This window comes from Eschrichtius robustus, chromosome 19, assembly GCF_028021215.1.
Source record: "Eschrichtius robustus isolate mEscRob2 chromosome 19, mEscRob2.pri, whole genome shotgun sequence".
Classification (NCBI taxonomy): Eukaryota; Metazoa; Chordata; class Mammalia; order Artiodactyla; family Eschrichtiidae; genus Eschrichtius; species Eschrichtius robustus.
Genome location: NC_090842.1, coordinates 62,572,900 through 62,588,240, shown reverse-complemented (window position 1 = coordinate 62,588,240; position 15,341 = coordinate 62,572,900). Strand labels below are relative to the sequence as shown.

The 15,341-nt window shown below is 56.5% G+C and overlaps 2 protein-coding genes across 2 annotated transcripts; one reads left to right on the top strand and one right to left on the bottom strand.

Annotated features, from left to right (window-relative positions):
- The first annotated feature begins 13 nt into the window (after positions 1-13).
- Positions 14-1,019, top strand: LHB (luteinizing hormone subunit beta). The gene is made up of 3 exons (XM_068528448.1): positions 14-28; positions 348-515; positions 777-1,019. Exons 1-3 carry the CDS (start codon positions 14-16, stop codon positions 1,017-1,019), a joined length of 426 nt encoding a protein of 141 aa, XP_068384549.1.
- Positions 1,020-1,209: 190 nt separating this feature from the next.
- On the bottom strand, positions 1,210-15,317 carry RUVBL2 (RuvB like AAA ATPase 2). Its single transcript, XM_068528738.1, has 15 exons — positions 14,997-15,317; positions 11,976-12,030; positions 10,353-10,408; positions 9,898-10,039; positions 7,924-8,053; positions 7,707-7,773; positions 6,427-6,533; positions 6,248-6,341; positions 5,729-5,852; positions 5,285-5,379; positions 5,070-5,188; positions 2,432-2,551; positions 1,915-2,044; positions 1,434-1,548; positions 1,210-1,320 (listed from the first exon to the last, which is right to left on the bottom strand). The coding sequence occupies exons 1-15, from the start codon at positions 15,006-15,008 to the stop codon at positions 1,295-1,297; spliced, it is 1,392 nt and encodes a 463-aa protein (XP_068384839.1). The 5' UTR covers positions 15,009-15,317; the 3' UTR covers positions 1,210-1,294.
- Positions 15,318-15,341: the final 24 nt, after the last annotated feature.

The window sequence follows — 15,341 nt, the reverse complement described above, 5'->3', positions numbered from 1 at the left end:
GGAGACACCGAGGATGGAGATGCTCCAGGTAAGACCGCAGGGCCCGGGGGCCCCAGGCGACTACATCCAGGCCACGGCTGGAAGGAAGAGGGAGAGTCCTGTGACCTGGCAAAGGAGGCCTCTTTCTAGAAGGGTGTGGAGAGCCAGCAAGCTTCCTGGCAGGAGGAGGGAAGCAGCTGGTGCAGGGCCTGAGGGTGGGTATCTGGGGTCCCTGGGTATGGGGATGGGAGATTCTTGAATGGAAGACGTCAGGGTCCCCGAACGTGTGTATGCAGGGCTGGGGGGTGGGTGCTAAGGACTCGGGGCGGAGGGCTCAGGCTGGCCCTGAGGCACTGGCCTTGTCCCAGGGGCTGCTGCTGTTGCTGCTGCTGAGCGTGGCCGGGGTGTGGGCACCCAGGGGGCCACTGCGGCCGCTGTGCCGGCCCATCAACGCCACCCTGGCCGCTGAGAACGAGGCCTGCCCTGTCTGCATCACCTTCACCACCAGTATCTGTGCCGGCTACTGCCCCAGCATGGTGAGCTGCCCAGGGTGGGTGGGTGCTGCCACCTCAGCTCCAGGTGGATTACTCAGGGCCAGGCCCGCAGAAGACAGGAAGTGGCCCCGGGGGTGGAAGGGTGGCCCGCCACCCGGGGCAGGGGCTGGGCATGTGGGAGAGCACAGACAGTCCTCTGGACACCCGAGTCTGGGATCTGTAGGGTGCAGTGGGGGAGCTCGGGGGAGGGCTTGGCCCCAAGTAGACACCCAAGCCCCCCCCACCCAACCCCGCCACCTCCAGGTTCGGGTGATGCCGGCTGCCCTGCCGCCTGTGCCCCAGCCAGTGTGCACCTACCGCGAGCTGCGCTTTGCCTCCATCCGGCTCCCCGGCTGCCCACCTGGTGTGGACCCAATGGTCTCCTTTCCCGTGGCCCTCAGCTGTCACTGCGGGCCCTGCCGCCTCAGCAGCTCTGACTGTGGGGGTCCCAGAGCCCAGCCCTTGGCCTGTGACCGCTCCCCTCGCCCAGGCCTCCTCTTCCTCTAAGGATCCCCACCTCAACCTCTCATGCCCACCTCAACCTCCCATGCCCACCCCAACTCCTGGAGCCAGCAGACGCTCCTCCCTATCCCTCCTAATAAAGACTTCTCAAACTGCACTCTGGGGGTGTCTTTCTGGGGTCTCAGGGTGTGTGTGCCTGTGTACGCGCACACGCACACACAACACACACAACAGGTCCAGTTTCAGAACCATTTTATACAAAGTCACAGTGTCAGGACTCTGGTAGAAAACGGGGAAGTGGGGGTGAAGGTGATATCAGCTCAGGAGGTGTCCATGGTTTCACCTTCTGTCGGGAGAAGGAAGGCCACGTGGTCAGTGTGGCCCCGAGGGCAGGGCCTGAGCTCTCCAGGCCGGGCTCCCTCCTCCCTCCCTGGGGCAGGCGGGGAGGGGGACACTCACTGAGCTCGTTGAAGAGGAAGGCGTCCTGGTACTCCTTCATGTACTGCGTGGAGCGCGACTCATCCAGGAAGAGCGAGTAGACCCGCTTGATGTCATCCACCTGCACCTCGGTGCCCTGACAGGGGACGTGAGACCTCAGTGGGCCCCTCCCAGGAGGCGGGTCAGGGTGAGGACTCTGGGGCCAGGTCGCCTGAATTCAAATCCTGCCGTGGCCACCTCGTGGCTGTGGGCCCCACCTCCCCACCCCTCAGTTTCTTCACCTGTAAAATGGACTTAATGGCATCAACTTGCAGCCAATAGATATTTACTCAGCACCTCCCGTGTGTCAGGCTGGGAGCCACAGCAATTAACCCGAGAGACCAAGGTCCCCTGCCTTTGAAAATTTGGGTTCTGGGACTAAATGCAACTGCCCACGGAAAGCCCTGGGAGTAGCATGTCCTCCACTCGCTCATCTGACCCCTGGGCAGACGCAGCCGCTGACCTTGCGTTTCCGGCACACCAGGCTGGCAGCCGTGATGAGCTGGATGGCGTAGCGCAGCGAGGTCTCCAGCCCAATGCGGGTCAGCACCGTGTAGGCGTCCTCACTCATCTCCACGTCTTCCTCCTCACACCTGCGGGCAGGGGGCGTAGGGGGCATTCAGCCAGGGCCGTGGCGCTGCTGGACCTCCCGGGGTACACGTGGAGTCCACGTCCTCAGAAGCACAGAAGAGCCACCGAGGCACAGGCTGGGCCCAAACCTTGGGCCTCCTGAGCCTCCCCCTTCCAGGGCTCTTTCCCCAAGGTCAGTCACCGGCACAGCCCCTCCCTTCTCCAAAGAGCACCCCCCGATCACAGGCCACTGCTTGGATGCCCAGCCCAGTCCTGCTTCTGGCAGCCCAGTGACCTCCCCCTCAGACCTCAGTGTTGCCACGTGTCAAACAGGGTGGACACCAGCCCTGCCTCTCAGGCCTGCAGCCTGGACCTGTCCCGGAAGGCCAGGGGGGGCCCCCCACCCGCACCGGATGCGGAGGATCTGCTTTGTGTCTTTCTCGCTGTAGGGAGAGGTCGAGACGATAAGCAGGCGGTCCAGCAGGTCAATGGGGATGCCGTGGGGGCTCTGGTAGCTGGTGCCCCGGATCCTGGGGAGGAGGGGGAAGGGAGGCTGTCAGGGTGATGCTCTTAGAACCTGGCTCTCCACTCCCTCTACTCAGAACACCCCACCCCTACCAACCCCCTCGGCCGCAGCCCGCTCGCTGGCTCACTGGACCAAATAACCGGCAGCCTTCAGCTCTGGGCTGGTGTCACTGCCCGAAGGCGCAGCAACGCCCTGACTGCATCAGTCCCCCTGGAGCTGAGCTGGTTTTCGCTAGATATCTGTGTCCGGGATTACCGGATCAAGGTCCCACTCCTCTGCTTGACACAGAGCTCCGCAAGGGAAGCAACTGTGCCGGTCCTGTCCCCGCCTGCACCTGGCCCAGCACAAGGCCTGGCACGTGGTGCTAGGAAACAGCAGATTCCCGTTATTCATGGTAGCTGCATTCTACAAAGTGGAGGCGAACATTCAACTAGGAAATACAGGGTTAGGCTCTTGTGAGCCTCTGGTCACAATTTTTGGCAACCAACCAATAGGTAGCCTGGTTTCAGGTTAAAGACACCTTATTCAATATACATTATTGACTTATTCATGCTGAACTCATAGCCAGTAGCACTTGAACTCGTGCCTGAAGGAAGCTCATCTAACACATGTGTTTTCTCCGTACGGCACATCCCTGCCTTCTTGTGCTTAGCGACGCTGGACAGCTGGGGGCCATTTTAAACAGCAAAGTTACCAGGAACAAAAAGCATACAATGTGACAAATGTGGCACTAAATAGATCAGGAAAAGGACACTTATTTACAGCCTGTGAACTGAAACTAGGAGGCACAGCACTGCCTGCTTTGACCCTCGTCTGGACTGTCTGCCGTGGGCGATTCAATTTTTTCCTGCTCTGCACACGTTTGCGAATGACCGCCAAAGTGTGATGGATACCAATTTGGGGGCTACAAATCAACTGTAGTGAGTAAGCAGATCCACAAATACGGAATCTGCAGAGGAGTGGCTGCGTTTGCTGCCCCTCACAGGAGACACCCCTGTTCCCACAGCCTGACCTGCAGCTGCTACAAACATGCTCTCAGCTGCTCTCGTCCAACCCTGTCATCTGGATACCAAATTCTGGCCCTGCCACCTTCTACGTGTGACCTTGGGCAAGTTACCAGGCCTTGCTGTCCCCAGCTTTAAAATGGGGCCGAGGGAATTCCCTGGTGGTCCGGGTGGTTAGGACTCTGCGCTTCCATTGCAGGGGGCACGGGTTTGATCCTTGATTGGGGAACTAAGATCCTGCAAGCTGTGATGAATGGCCAAAAAAATAAAAAAATAATAAAGCAGGGCTGAGACAATATTACCTCCCGAGCTTCTTTTGAGGGGGCCAAGCAGTTCATCCTGGAAAAGGGCCAAGCACAGAGCCAAGGACGACCTGCCTGCTGCCCCCGGTAGCCATGCCCCTGTCTTCCCTGCACTGCAGCTGGCACATGGCTGCTGCCCTGGAGGTGCTGGTCGCTGGGCTACCGTGCAGCCAGGTGCTGCCACACACCTGAGCAGCCCTGGGTAATGGGTCCAGGTGGCCGTGCTGGGTGCAGCCTTTGGACCCCAGCCTCTTGCGAGCTCTCTGCCCTCCACTTCCTTCTCCCTTCCTGTGGACTCTTGAAACGTAGATGAGGTGGGGAAGAGCCAGCAGGGAGGACCTGGCACAGCAACACCCTAGGGCAGAGGTTCCCAAGCTTTATGGCGTCTGGTACCCTTCATGTCTCAGGATTTTTTCCATGGTATCCTTAGGTCAAGAGAAATACTAAGCTTCGTTCCCTTTATTTCTATTAAGCAGTTAGGTGTAAGCAACTTAATTGTAGTAGTTTCTGCAGCATCCAAAACATGTCACTGTGCATCCCTTAAAACCTTAAAACATCCCACAGGGGCTTCCCTGGTGGCGCAGTGGTTAAGAATCCGCCTGCCAGTGCAGGGAACTCAGGTTCGAGCCCTGGTCTGGGAAGATCCCACATGCCGCGGAGCAACTAAGCCCATGCACCACAACTACTGAGCCTGCGCTCTAGAGCCTGGCTCCACAACTACTGAGCCCGCACGCCTAGAGCCCATGCTCTGCAACAAGAGAAGCCACCATAATGAAAAGCCTGCGCACCGCAGCGAAGAGTTGCCCCCACTCGCCGCAACTAGAGAAAGCCTGCGCACAGGAACGAAGACCCAGTGCAGCCAAAAAAAAAAAAAAAAAAAAAAACATATCCCACAGCACTCCTGTGTTCTCTGCAGTACCCTGGGGTGCCTTGGCACACAGTTTGGGAACTGGAGCCTTAAGGGACCAAGAAAACAGAAAGAACATGGCACCTGGACTTCCTTGTGGAGCAGAGTTGCCCACCAGCCCTGACCAGCCACCTACTTTCGAGGGGAAAGTACACTGTCTTGTCTGGGCCACAAAGCTTGGGGATAGCCAAGCCCACCCTTCCCTAACGAGGTGCTCACCAAACGTGCCCTGATTACCCAGTGGCCGTTCCCGCCACCCAGAGGTCCCCATTCTCCCCAGGGGCCTCTGAGGGGCCGGCAGTGGCTCACCGGGTGATGCCGCGGTTGGTGGCCATGATGAGGACAGGCGCCATGTCACTCTCCAGGGCCCGGTTGAGGAAGGAGAAGCTCTCAATGTCCAGCATGTGGACCTCGTCGATAAACAGCACCTGGGGGTCAGGGGGGCGGATGTCAAACCCACCTCCTGCGCCCACTCTTCTCCCCCACTGCAACGTCCCCTGCCCTGGCCCTGTCCTGATACTCACGCCGGGGATGATCTCCGCCTTGCCCTCCTCCCGCCACTCGGCCACCTTGGCATTGATCTGCTCTCGGACTTCTGACTTGATCTCCCCTGTGTCACCTGCAGGAGGCGGGGTGTCAGAGACAAGACAGGGATCCAGGGCCGGAGGGTGGACCAAGATGCAGAAGGATGGGACGCCGGGGACAGAGGGCAGAGAGACCAAGCCTGGAGTGGCAGCACGACGGGAGGGCCAGGGAGTCGGAGATGTCCCAGAGGAGATGTCCCAGAGAGGCAACACAGGGGGAGAGAAGAACCACACTCACAGATGGAGAAGAACAGGAGTCGGCGAACAGGGATGGAGGAAGAGGGGAAAAGCCATGGTCACGGGGGGGCCGTACTGGTGGATGGGAGAGGGAGAGGGGAGCTGCCAGGCCCCCCGGGGCGGGGGGAGACGACGGCTGGGCCTCACCTGAGAAGAGGGCCAGGAAGCCCTGGGTGCGGGAGTTGATGACGTCAATCTCGTGCAGGGACACCGTGTGCACCACCTCCTTGCGTTTCTGGAGCTCCCCGTCTGGGCACTGCACGAACTTGGTCTATGGGGCCGGGGTGGGATTCAGTGTGGGTAAGGGCAGAAAAGAGCATGAAGTGGGGGGGCCCAAGGGGCCGTCTGGGGGAGACTGGGGCTCCCTGGAATGGAACGAAGAATCCAGATGGGGGTTACCCAGAAACCCCAGGCCCAAGAGGTAGTCAAGACCAGGGCAGTCAACAGCACTAAAGGATATGGGGGTTCCTGGAGGACCCCGGAAACCATGAGCCAAGTGCCAAGCTGAGGGGTCCCAGCTGTCCTAGAGGGTACAGGGAAGAACCAGGAGTACCAGGGACATGGGGTTGGGGTGACAGGAGGATCCAGACCCTGTGGGCCCTGGGGTGATGGAGGAGAGAGAAACATCCTGGTGCCTGATGGAGGCGACCTGGAGCCCTGGCCCACCTGGGAGCCCATGGCGTCATAGTCTCGAGCGCGTGTGAACGAGCGTCCCAGCTTGGAGATCTTGCCCGTGGCCTTGTCGATGGTGATCACATCCCTGCAGGGGATGGAGGGCGGGGGTGAGGAAAGGAAGGGCCAGAGCTCCCCTACCCTGACCACCTGGTGCGGCCCCCACTGCTCACCCAGCCTGGACCTTGTCCTTGGTCAGGGACTCGATCATCTTAGTGCCCAGGTCGTATATGGTTTCCATCTCTGTGGTCTTGAGGGTCAGCTTGCCCACCTTGGAGCCCTGAGGGGTGACATGCCAGGCAAGGGGCTCAGAGACGGGCCCGATGTCTCCCTAACACAGCTTCAGAACAAGCATGACATGGGGCAGCTTTGGGGGCTTGACGAAGATACCCACTGTCACAACTGCGGTGACAGCTTCCTGGGTGCATGTGTGTCAAAGCCTAACATCCTGTAATCCTTCAAGGGCGTGGCTTATTGGCTGTCAACTGCACATTAATAAAGCTATTATTAAAAATCCAGTAAAGAAACAAACAAAAACCTAAAAGACAAAATCTATAAAAACAACAGGGACCCGAGGTCTCACAGAATGGCCAGAGGGGTCCCACTGTAACACTCCTTTTTTATACCCAAATGAAAGGCAGTTTTTGTCGATCACAAACCCAGAAGAACTCAGCTAAACACAACTAAGGAAACAAAAAATGCCACGCCCCTCCCCACGAGATAAGCTAAGAAAACAAAATGCCACGCCCCTCCTCACAAGATGAACAGTCGCCAAGTCCGGGCTTTTCCCAGCACATTGGAGTCTCTCCTGTGTCCTGGAATTGTTTCCACAGTGAGGTGCTCCCTTTGTGGGGACAGGTGGCAGCATAAAAGAACTGGGATTGGGGAGGGAGTTAAAGGGAGTTTTGCTTGTTCATTTTTTTTTTTTTTAAATTTATTTATTTATGGCTGTGTTGGGTCTTCGTTTCTGTGTGAGGGCTTTCTCTAGTTGTGGCAAGTGGGGGCCACTCTTCATCGCGGTGCGCGGGCCTCTCACTATCGCGGCCTCTCTTGTTGCGGAGCACAGGCTCCAGACGCGCAGGCTCAGTAATTGTGGCTCACGGGCCCAGTTGCTCCGTGGCATGTGGGATCTTCCCAGACCAGGGCTCGAACCCGTGGTCCCCTGCATTGGCAGGCAGATTCTCAACCACTGCGCCACCAGGGAAGCCCTGCTTGTTCATTTTTAAAGGGAGGATGTATCCACAGATTTCTTCTGTAATCAAAATCTAACTTAAAGAACTATCTGGGGAATAGCTTTCCCTATATTTAAAGATTCTCCTACCATGTTTTTAAAATTCAAAATGTAATTGCAATAGATGAGACTAATTTAGGAGGCTGTTTACAGGTGTTAAAAGTGCAGGTGGACCCCCACCCTCCAGCCCTGGGCGTAGCCTAGACTCGGGAGCAGACTCACCGTCCCTGTTGCTGGCCGATCAATCTGGATCTCCACCACCTCCCCTTCGATGATCTCGGTCTCCTCCCTGGGCAGAGAACAGATCTAAGGAGAGAGCCCGAGGCCTGGGCCCTCAGGAGTTGCCAACTCCCGTGAGCCCTTGGGTGCAGGATGAGCTGGCCAGGGCCAGGGGGGGATGTCCCAAGGCCGCTGGGAGCTGGCACCACCCCCTGCTTACTTGATGCGCACACCGATGGAGCGCCGGAAGGCCTGTGTCAGCGCCTCCGTTTTGCTCATCTCCAGGGAGAAGATCTCACTACCGGCGATGGCTGTGAACGGGGTGTCAGGGCCCAGGGCCTGTGCCATGCCTGGGAAGGAGGGGAGGCAGCCTGGGTAGGTGGGGGTGGACCTGGCACCAGGTCCCCAACACCCGCTCTGTGGCAAACCAGCTCTTCTCCCTCCTCAGGCAGGAGAGCAGGAGAGGGGCAGGGTGCTGAGCGGCAGACAGGGCGACGCAGAGAAGGCAGGGGACGGAGGGCCGCGTGGGCAGGCCCTGGATCAGAACCCTGCGCTGCCCAGAGGGCGAACCTTACGACTCTATAACTTGCCAAGCCTGCCTCCCAACCTCTAAGAGCTGTTTAGCCTCAGGGCTTGGGGGTGATGAGCAGGGGTAGAGGCAAGGGGCTGATATTGAAGGTAAGAGAGTCAGACTGCGTAGGTTCGAATCCCGGCTTCGGTGCTTAGCACCGGGTGACCTTGAGAAGTCTGCTCCCCAAGCCGGTTTGCCCCTCTGTGTAATGGGACCGATAACATGACAAGCACTGGCATGGGATGGCACCCTGCACAGGAGCGATTACGAGGGCGGGCAGGCATACACTGGTGCTCAACCATGACTCCGCCACATGGTCTGGAACCAGCACAGGGACGGGTCTCCTCTATGGTCTGGGGCCTGAAGCTGGCTGGTAGACAGCGGGGCCATTCCTGCCATCACTCCAAGCGCTGAGCCCCTCTGCCAGCTCCCCTTCCTGAGGGCCCTGCCCAGCTCTGAGCCAAGTCTCCAGGACAGGAAGTCACCGAACCCTCCTGACCAGTGTGAGCTGGGAACTCTCCTTGGTCCCCTTTACAGATGTGTGTCACACTCTGTGCCTGGGTGTCCTGCTCCCTACTGTCTGTCCAGGAGACTCCCAGACATCCTACAAGTCTTAGTTCAGGCACTGACTCACCTGGGAAGTCTCTCCTGACAACCACCACCCCGTTTTCTCTCCCCACCACCCCTCATCGGAGGTAGAAGCCTCCTCTGTTCATCACCCTGGACGGGACCGTGTCCACGAACACTTCCTCCAGGCCGGAAGCTTCTTAAAGTCAGGACTTTGGTCTTAATCATCTTAGTGTCCGCAGTGTCTGGTCCAGGGCCTGGCACACCAGGGTACCCGAATGAGTGCTACTTTATCTTAACTGCAGACCTAGCTGTTACCTTGATTCTCACTGCCTGGCCCCACAGTCAAGGCACAAAGGTGGGAATGAGTGGGAAGAGAGGAGAGTCCAGGAAAGCTTCAATGAGGAAAAGATGCCTGGGTAGGGTTTTGAAGGATGAATAGGAGCTCAACAAGGATGAGGGACAGTTGTGAGTAAAAAGATCTTAAATCACTAATGCATTGCAAAAGAGACTGATGGCTGTCTATGCAATGCCCATCTTTCCCATCTTCCTTCGTTCCAGACCCCCCATTTTCTTAGGGTAGCAGTGATCCCAATTAAAATACTAAAATAAGTTTTAATGTCTCATTCTTGTGCAGCAGAGTGTAGCCATTAAGCTCTAGTCAATAAAATATAAGCAAGAGTGTGTGGGAGTCCCAAGACAGCTGCTTAAAGGGAGCTACCTCTAGGAGGTACACCCTCATTGCAATTCCTCTATCTCCTTCTTCCCATATGGAGTATGGGTGGGATGGCTGGAGCGTAGGCCATCTTCTTGCAACATGAGGTGACCCTGACATGGAAGCAAGTGATGTGGAGGCAGGAAGGTAGGAGCCTTCACTGTTCAACAAGGCTGAATTGGCCTACATTCAGGTTCTTCTATGGGAGAGAATAAATCCATAGTGTTTAAGCCACTGCCATTTTGGGCTGTCTGTTAAACATGGCTGAACCTGACCCTGACTTACACGGGAGGGATCATCTGGCAAGGCCAGAAGAGATCCTGCCCGGAGAGGTGTCTTACCCATGGCGATGGCCGTCTTCCCAGTACCCGGCTGGCCGGCGATGAGGACTGCCCGGCCGGCGATCTTCCCTTCCCGGATCATCTCCAGCACCACGCCAGCTGCCCTCCGGGCCGCCAGCTGGCCCACCATGCCCTGGGAAGCCTGGGGGTGGGAGGTGACAGAGCACACACGGTGACTTCCTACTGGGCTGCTACTGCATTTCTACCACCTCCAGGCTGATGAGATCAAACGGGACATTGTTGGCTGGGACTTCAGAAAAAAAGCCAAAAAAGCCTTTACCACCCCCATTTTTTAAAGAACGATAAAACTGCACATGCGGCTGAATTTTATAAATACAGCGCAGACAAAGGTCTGGAAGATCATAACGCAGCCCCCATACTCCCCACAGCCCTGGGTCCCCTCTGCCCCAGGCCCCCATGGAGCAGCCTTCCCACCCCGGCCCCCTGGGCTCTACCTGCCGTGGCTCCAAGGCATCGTCTAGCCCCAGCCCCCGGATATGGGAGTGAGCGCCTGTGTGCGGGGAAAGAACCAGAAGACCCGGTTACCAGCCAGCTCGTGTCGATGTGTGGCCTGAGGGGCTTCCCCGCTGAGCCCTGGTTTCCTCCTCGGTCACAGGGGCACCTCGATTCCCCACCTCACTGGGAGGATGGCCGGACATGGTAAATGCTCAGTAAATAAGAGCGGCTCTTAGGCTACATGGTGGCCTGAGTGACCTCCCAGGTTCTAATCTCATTCCATGTAACTCTGAGAACAAGAGTCTCAGCTGTTATCACCCTGGATCATGGCCAGGGCTCAATAATCGCCCCCAGGCCCTCACTGACATGGAGGCGGGGAGGAGTTCAGAGAGGTTAGGTCCCTTGCCCAAGACCACACGGCCAGTGAGAGGTGAAGACGCAGGATTCCAATGCTTTACACTAGACCAGGGCTGGGCAAACTACAGCCTGTGGGTGGGCACTTGTTTTTGTAAATAAAGTTTTATTGGCACACAGCCACGTCCATTCGATCACATACCATCTGGGGGTGCTCTCGCACTGCTGCAGCAGAATTGATTACTTTCCACAGAGAAGATTTACTATCTGGCACTTTAAGGAAAGATGTGTCAACCCCTGTGCTGGACTGTAGGCACGCCGAGGGCAGGGATTGGGTGCAGCTAGAGTCTCCTGGGTCCTCAGCTCCCAGCAGGGCTGGCCCTTGATAGCTAAGTGCTTTACCTTCTTGTATCTTATGTCAACCGAGGAGGTGAACTACTCTCCCACCGTTTTGCAGGTAAGGAAACTGAGGCACAGAGAGCAACTAGCCCCTCACTACGCGGCTCAGAAGTGGCACCCAGCAGCGTGCTTCCAGAACCCAGGTTCATAGGCAGGAGCCCTTTACTGCCTCTTCTGGAAGCTCTGAATGAATGAATGTGAACAAATAAGTGTAGTCTCCTCCTTGCAAGTAAGGCTCTTTGCAAAGGCTGCACCCTGCTGTTGCCACTACACCCCAACTTGCTGGTCCCAGGTGAGCTGGGACCAGGGGCTTGACTGCTCTGAGTCTTGGTCACCTCAGCTAAAAATGAGATGACAGTCACAAGAGGCGCCTTGTGGGGCTACTGTAAGGATTCAAGGGATGCAAAGTCATATTCAATGGTTATCTGTGGAGCGTCTGGTCTGCCAGGGCCTGTGCTCGGCACACTGCTAGGACGGAGACAGACCAGGTCCCCGCCCTCACAGAGACGATGCGAGTGCTGGGGGTTTGGGACAGTCAGTGCAGGGCCAACTCCAGTCAGCACTCAGCAAATATCCACTTTCACGATTTCCAAGCAGGATGCTGGGGCATCCGGGAGCCCCGCCAGGGAAGCCAAGCCAGCAGCAGTAGCGCCTGGGGTTGAGGCCTGGCATGGTCCACCCCACCCCGGCCCCCAGCCATCTGACCTGCTCTGGAACTCAGGATCCTCCCTCCTTAGATAGGGGGGACGGGGGATGGTGGGATGGTGTGCAGGCTGACTCCCTCTCGGGGGTCCTGGGTAAGCTGGCTCTGTCAGGGGTACAGGGGGCAGGCAGGGGCTAGGTCCTATTCCTGATCCACGCTCACTCACCGATACGCTCAATCCTCGTCACGTCGCGGATCTCTGGGACCTTGGTTGTGGCTGTCTGGGGTTGGAGGAAGACGCATCAGTAAGAGCCTTTGCGGTCCCAGCTTTCAACAAGCCCTCCTCTATCCCTCCTGCCCGCCTCCCACAAGACAGTCCTTTCCACTCTTCCCCACAGGCGGGCTGGCGTCCCAAACACCAGATCCTCCTCAGTTGTCACCCACTAGGGCTGGTGGGTTGACCCCGTTACGCTGTCAGTCCCAGGAAGCCAAGGACTGTGTCTGTCTCGTTCACAGCCCCGTCCCCAGGGCTGGGCCCATGTTTGATGCCCAGGAATTATTTGCTGAAGGAAGAAGTCCTCCCCGTCCCCCAGAGCTGCGAGGACAGATGCAGAGTGGGCATTAACTTGGATGTGTTCTGGTCCCCGCTGATCTCCCAGCCCCCCTTGCGCCTCGCTGCCCCAACTCTCTGTCTCTAGGCCTTTGCATGTGCAGGTCCCTGGTCTGGCCTGCTCTCCCCACCCCCCTCACTGAATCAGATCAAGCGTCACTCATTAAGGGAGGCCCTCTTAATGCAGCAGCCCCTGCCCGGCTAGTTTTAGGGTCTCTGGATGTCCAGACAGAAGGAATGGCCTCTTTTGGGAGTCTGATCTCACACTCACAAGGTAGACTGTTGGATCAATGTTCTTGGCCCCAATGGATGTGAGTCCCATGAAGGGCACAGCCCACATCTCACTGGTCTCCCTTGGGGCTCAATGTTTGGAGTTTGAATGAATGACGCCCTGAAGTGCTGAGCTCACTCAACAGGCAGGTACTGAGGTCTCCTGTGTCCCCAGCTTTCCAAAGAGCAAAGTCAGACATTATCCCTTCTCACGTGGGGGAGAGAGATGAGTAAACACCGCCTGGGACAATTCAAGAACCGAATGGAGATCCACTCAGATATTCATGGCAGTGTTATGTATAACCAAGAGGTGGAAAAAACCCAAAACATCCATCAACGGATAGATAAACAAAATATGGGGTAGCCATAAAACGGAATATTATTCAGCCATAAAAAGGGATGAAGGGACTTCCCCGGTGGCGCAGTGGTTAAGAATCCGCCTGCCAATGCAGGAGACATGGGTTCGAGCCCTGGTCCGGGAAGATCCCACATGTCGCGGAGCAACTAAGCCTGTGCGCCACAACTACTGAGCCTGCGCTCTAGAGCCCACGAGCCCAACTACCGAGCCCGCATGCCACAACTACTGAAGCCCGTGCGCCTAGAGTCCGTGCTCCGCAACAAGAGAGGCCACCGCAACGAGAAGCCCGCGCACCACAAGGAAGAGTAGCCCCTGCTCACCGCAACTAAAGAAAGCCCACGCACAGCAATGAAGACCCAACGCAGCATACAATTCTTAAAAAAAAAAAAAGACCCAACGCAGCCAAAAATAAATAAATAAATTTATATAGAAAAGTAAATAATATTTTTTTTAAAAAGGGATGAAGTTCTGATCCACGCTACAACATGGATGAACCTTGAAAACATTATGCTGAGTGAAAGAAGCCAGACACAAAAGGTCACATGTCGTATGATTCCGTTTATATGAAATGTCCAGAATAGATAAATCTAGAGACACAAAGTAGATTAGAGGTTGCCTGGGGTGAATAAAGAAAGGGAGGCCTAAGAAGGCAGCACGCTGACCCAGCTCCTTGACCACCTGCCCCCAACCCTCCTCCTCCTCACAGGTCTCCTAACCAGAATGAGAGGAGATGCAGGCATCCAACCCAAGGAAAACCCTCCTCTCTCTGGAACCAAGAGTTCAGACTTCCTGACCACCACGTAGTCACAAGCCTCCTCCCTTGCAGTTTGTGACCTCTCCCACTTACTCTTCCTCACAGGAGGTTGCTCACTGCCCCCAAACCGCTATCAGAAGATTGAGAACATACTCTCACCCACCCCTATACAGCCTATCAGACTCTATTCGAGACAAAAGATAGACATTGGTCCAGGAATCCCAACCCTCAGCAATCCCAACATACAGACCTGCCTCCTACAAAACCTTTCCTTTCACCATAAGCCTCTCCTACCCCCCGCTGCCTGCTGATCCCATGGAAACAAAACTCAGCTCCTACCATCCCCTCATACTCCCAATACTTCATCCACACCCATGCAAACTGGGTCTCAGGAGTGTGGCCACTGCCCTTTCCTCTTCCGCTTCCCCATCCACCCCCTTTGCCATGACAACAGAAACAGACTCACATGTCGCCCCTCAGGCACCAGTTAACTCTCATCCCGACCCTAGCCCCATCTTGACTGAGGTCACCATGGGAACCGAGGCATCTGGAAGCCACGTCCAACCCCCAAGCCAAGGCTACATCCCTTCTTCATTCAGATGTTTCTCAGAAAAGTACTTGGTGCCTGGCCCAGTGCAAGTGATAACTTATTGAGCATCCACGCTGGGCATGCCCTGATGAAATGCTGGGAATATGAAAATGACTAAAACAACCCCATGACAAGTTCCTAAGCCTCTGTGCCACCGGCCCTTTCCGCTCTCTACTGACACCCTCTGAGTTCTCAACACTCTCTCTTTTGGCTCAAGACTCAATAAGCAACTCCACGATCTGAAGCGCAGAGGGCAGGTCCCCGCCTGTGTTTCTTCCTTGTACTCAGGTACTATTCACACCATCAACAACCCAAGACTGCTGGATGGCTTGGAGCCCAAGACACTACAACCCTCATCAGACTTTAAGGCAAAGGACTGGAGAATTGGCCACTAGTTGCGCCCAGAGGATTGGAAGTTGGAGTTCCTATAAGATGATGGAGTCAGATTTGACCACTGAGGCCGTAAATATTCACTTGAACCCAGGATGCCGGTATCCTAGTCCCTTCTTTTTTCCTCCCTCAGATCCAGAAGCCCGGGCCCCCAGCTCCCTCCTTCCTCAGAACCAGGAGTCCAGGCCCCCAGCCTCCTCTGCGCTAAGATCCAAGAGTCCCCGTCCAGCCCCCTCCTCCTTGAGACTCCTCAGCCCTCAACACGCCGACACTCACCACGGTTGCCATGATGCTCACCAACCGCCAATATCCTAGCGGAAACGGAAACGCGCTAGGAACGAGGCTTTCTGGCCCCTCTAGACTGCCAGGTCCTCCAAAAATCTCGGTGGTTCTCCTGGTGGGGCGCGGCGTCACTTTTCAGGCCCCGCCCATCCAGGCTGCTCTGGAAGATGAGTTCCCAAAACTCCTGAGTCGATTCCCCACGCCTCGTGGCTCCTCCTCCTTTTACCCAGGCCTCCTTACTAAGGCCGATTGCAAAATTCTTAACACTTCTTCGGGCAACCACACGTCCCCCACGCTTCCTTTCCTCCTTAACCACCGTCTTTCCTCCCCCGCCAATTT

Bases quoted from the DNA above. Each gene is read 5' to 3' on its own strand.
- LHB (XM_068528448.1), top strand. The intron at 516-776 runs GTGAGCTGCCCA...CGCCACCTCCAG, and splicing joins CCGGCTACTGCCCCAGCATG to GTTCGGGTGATGCCGGCTGC.
- RUVBL2 (XM_068528738.1), bottom strand. The intron at 5,380-5,728 runs GTGAGGCCCAGC...CGCCTCCTGCAG, and splicing joins CTTCCTGGCCCTCTTCTCAG to GTGACACAGGGGAGATCAAG. The intron at 1,321-1,433 runs GTGAGTGTCCCC...TTCTCCCGACAG, and splicing joins CTTCCTCTTCAACGAGCTCA to AAGGTGAAACCATGGACACC.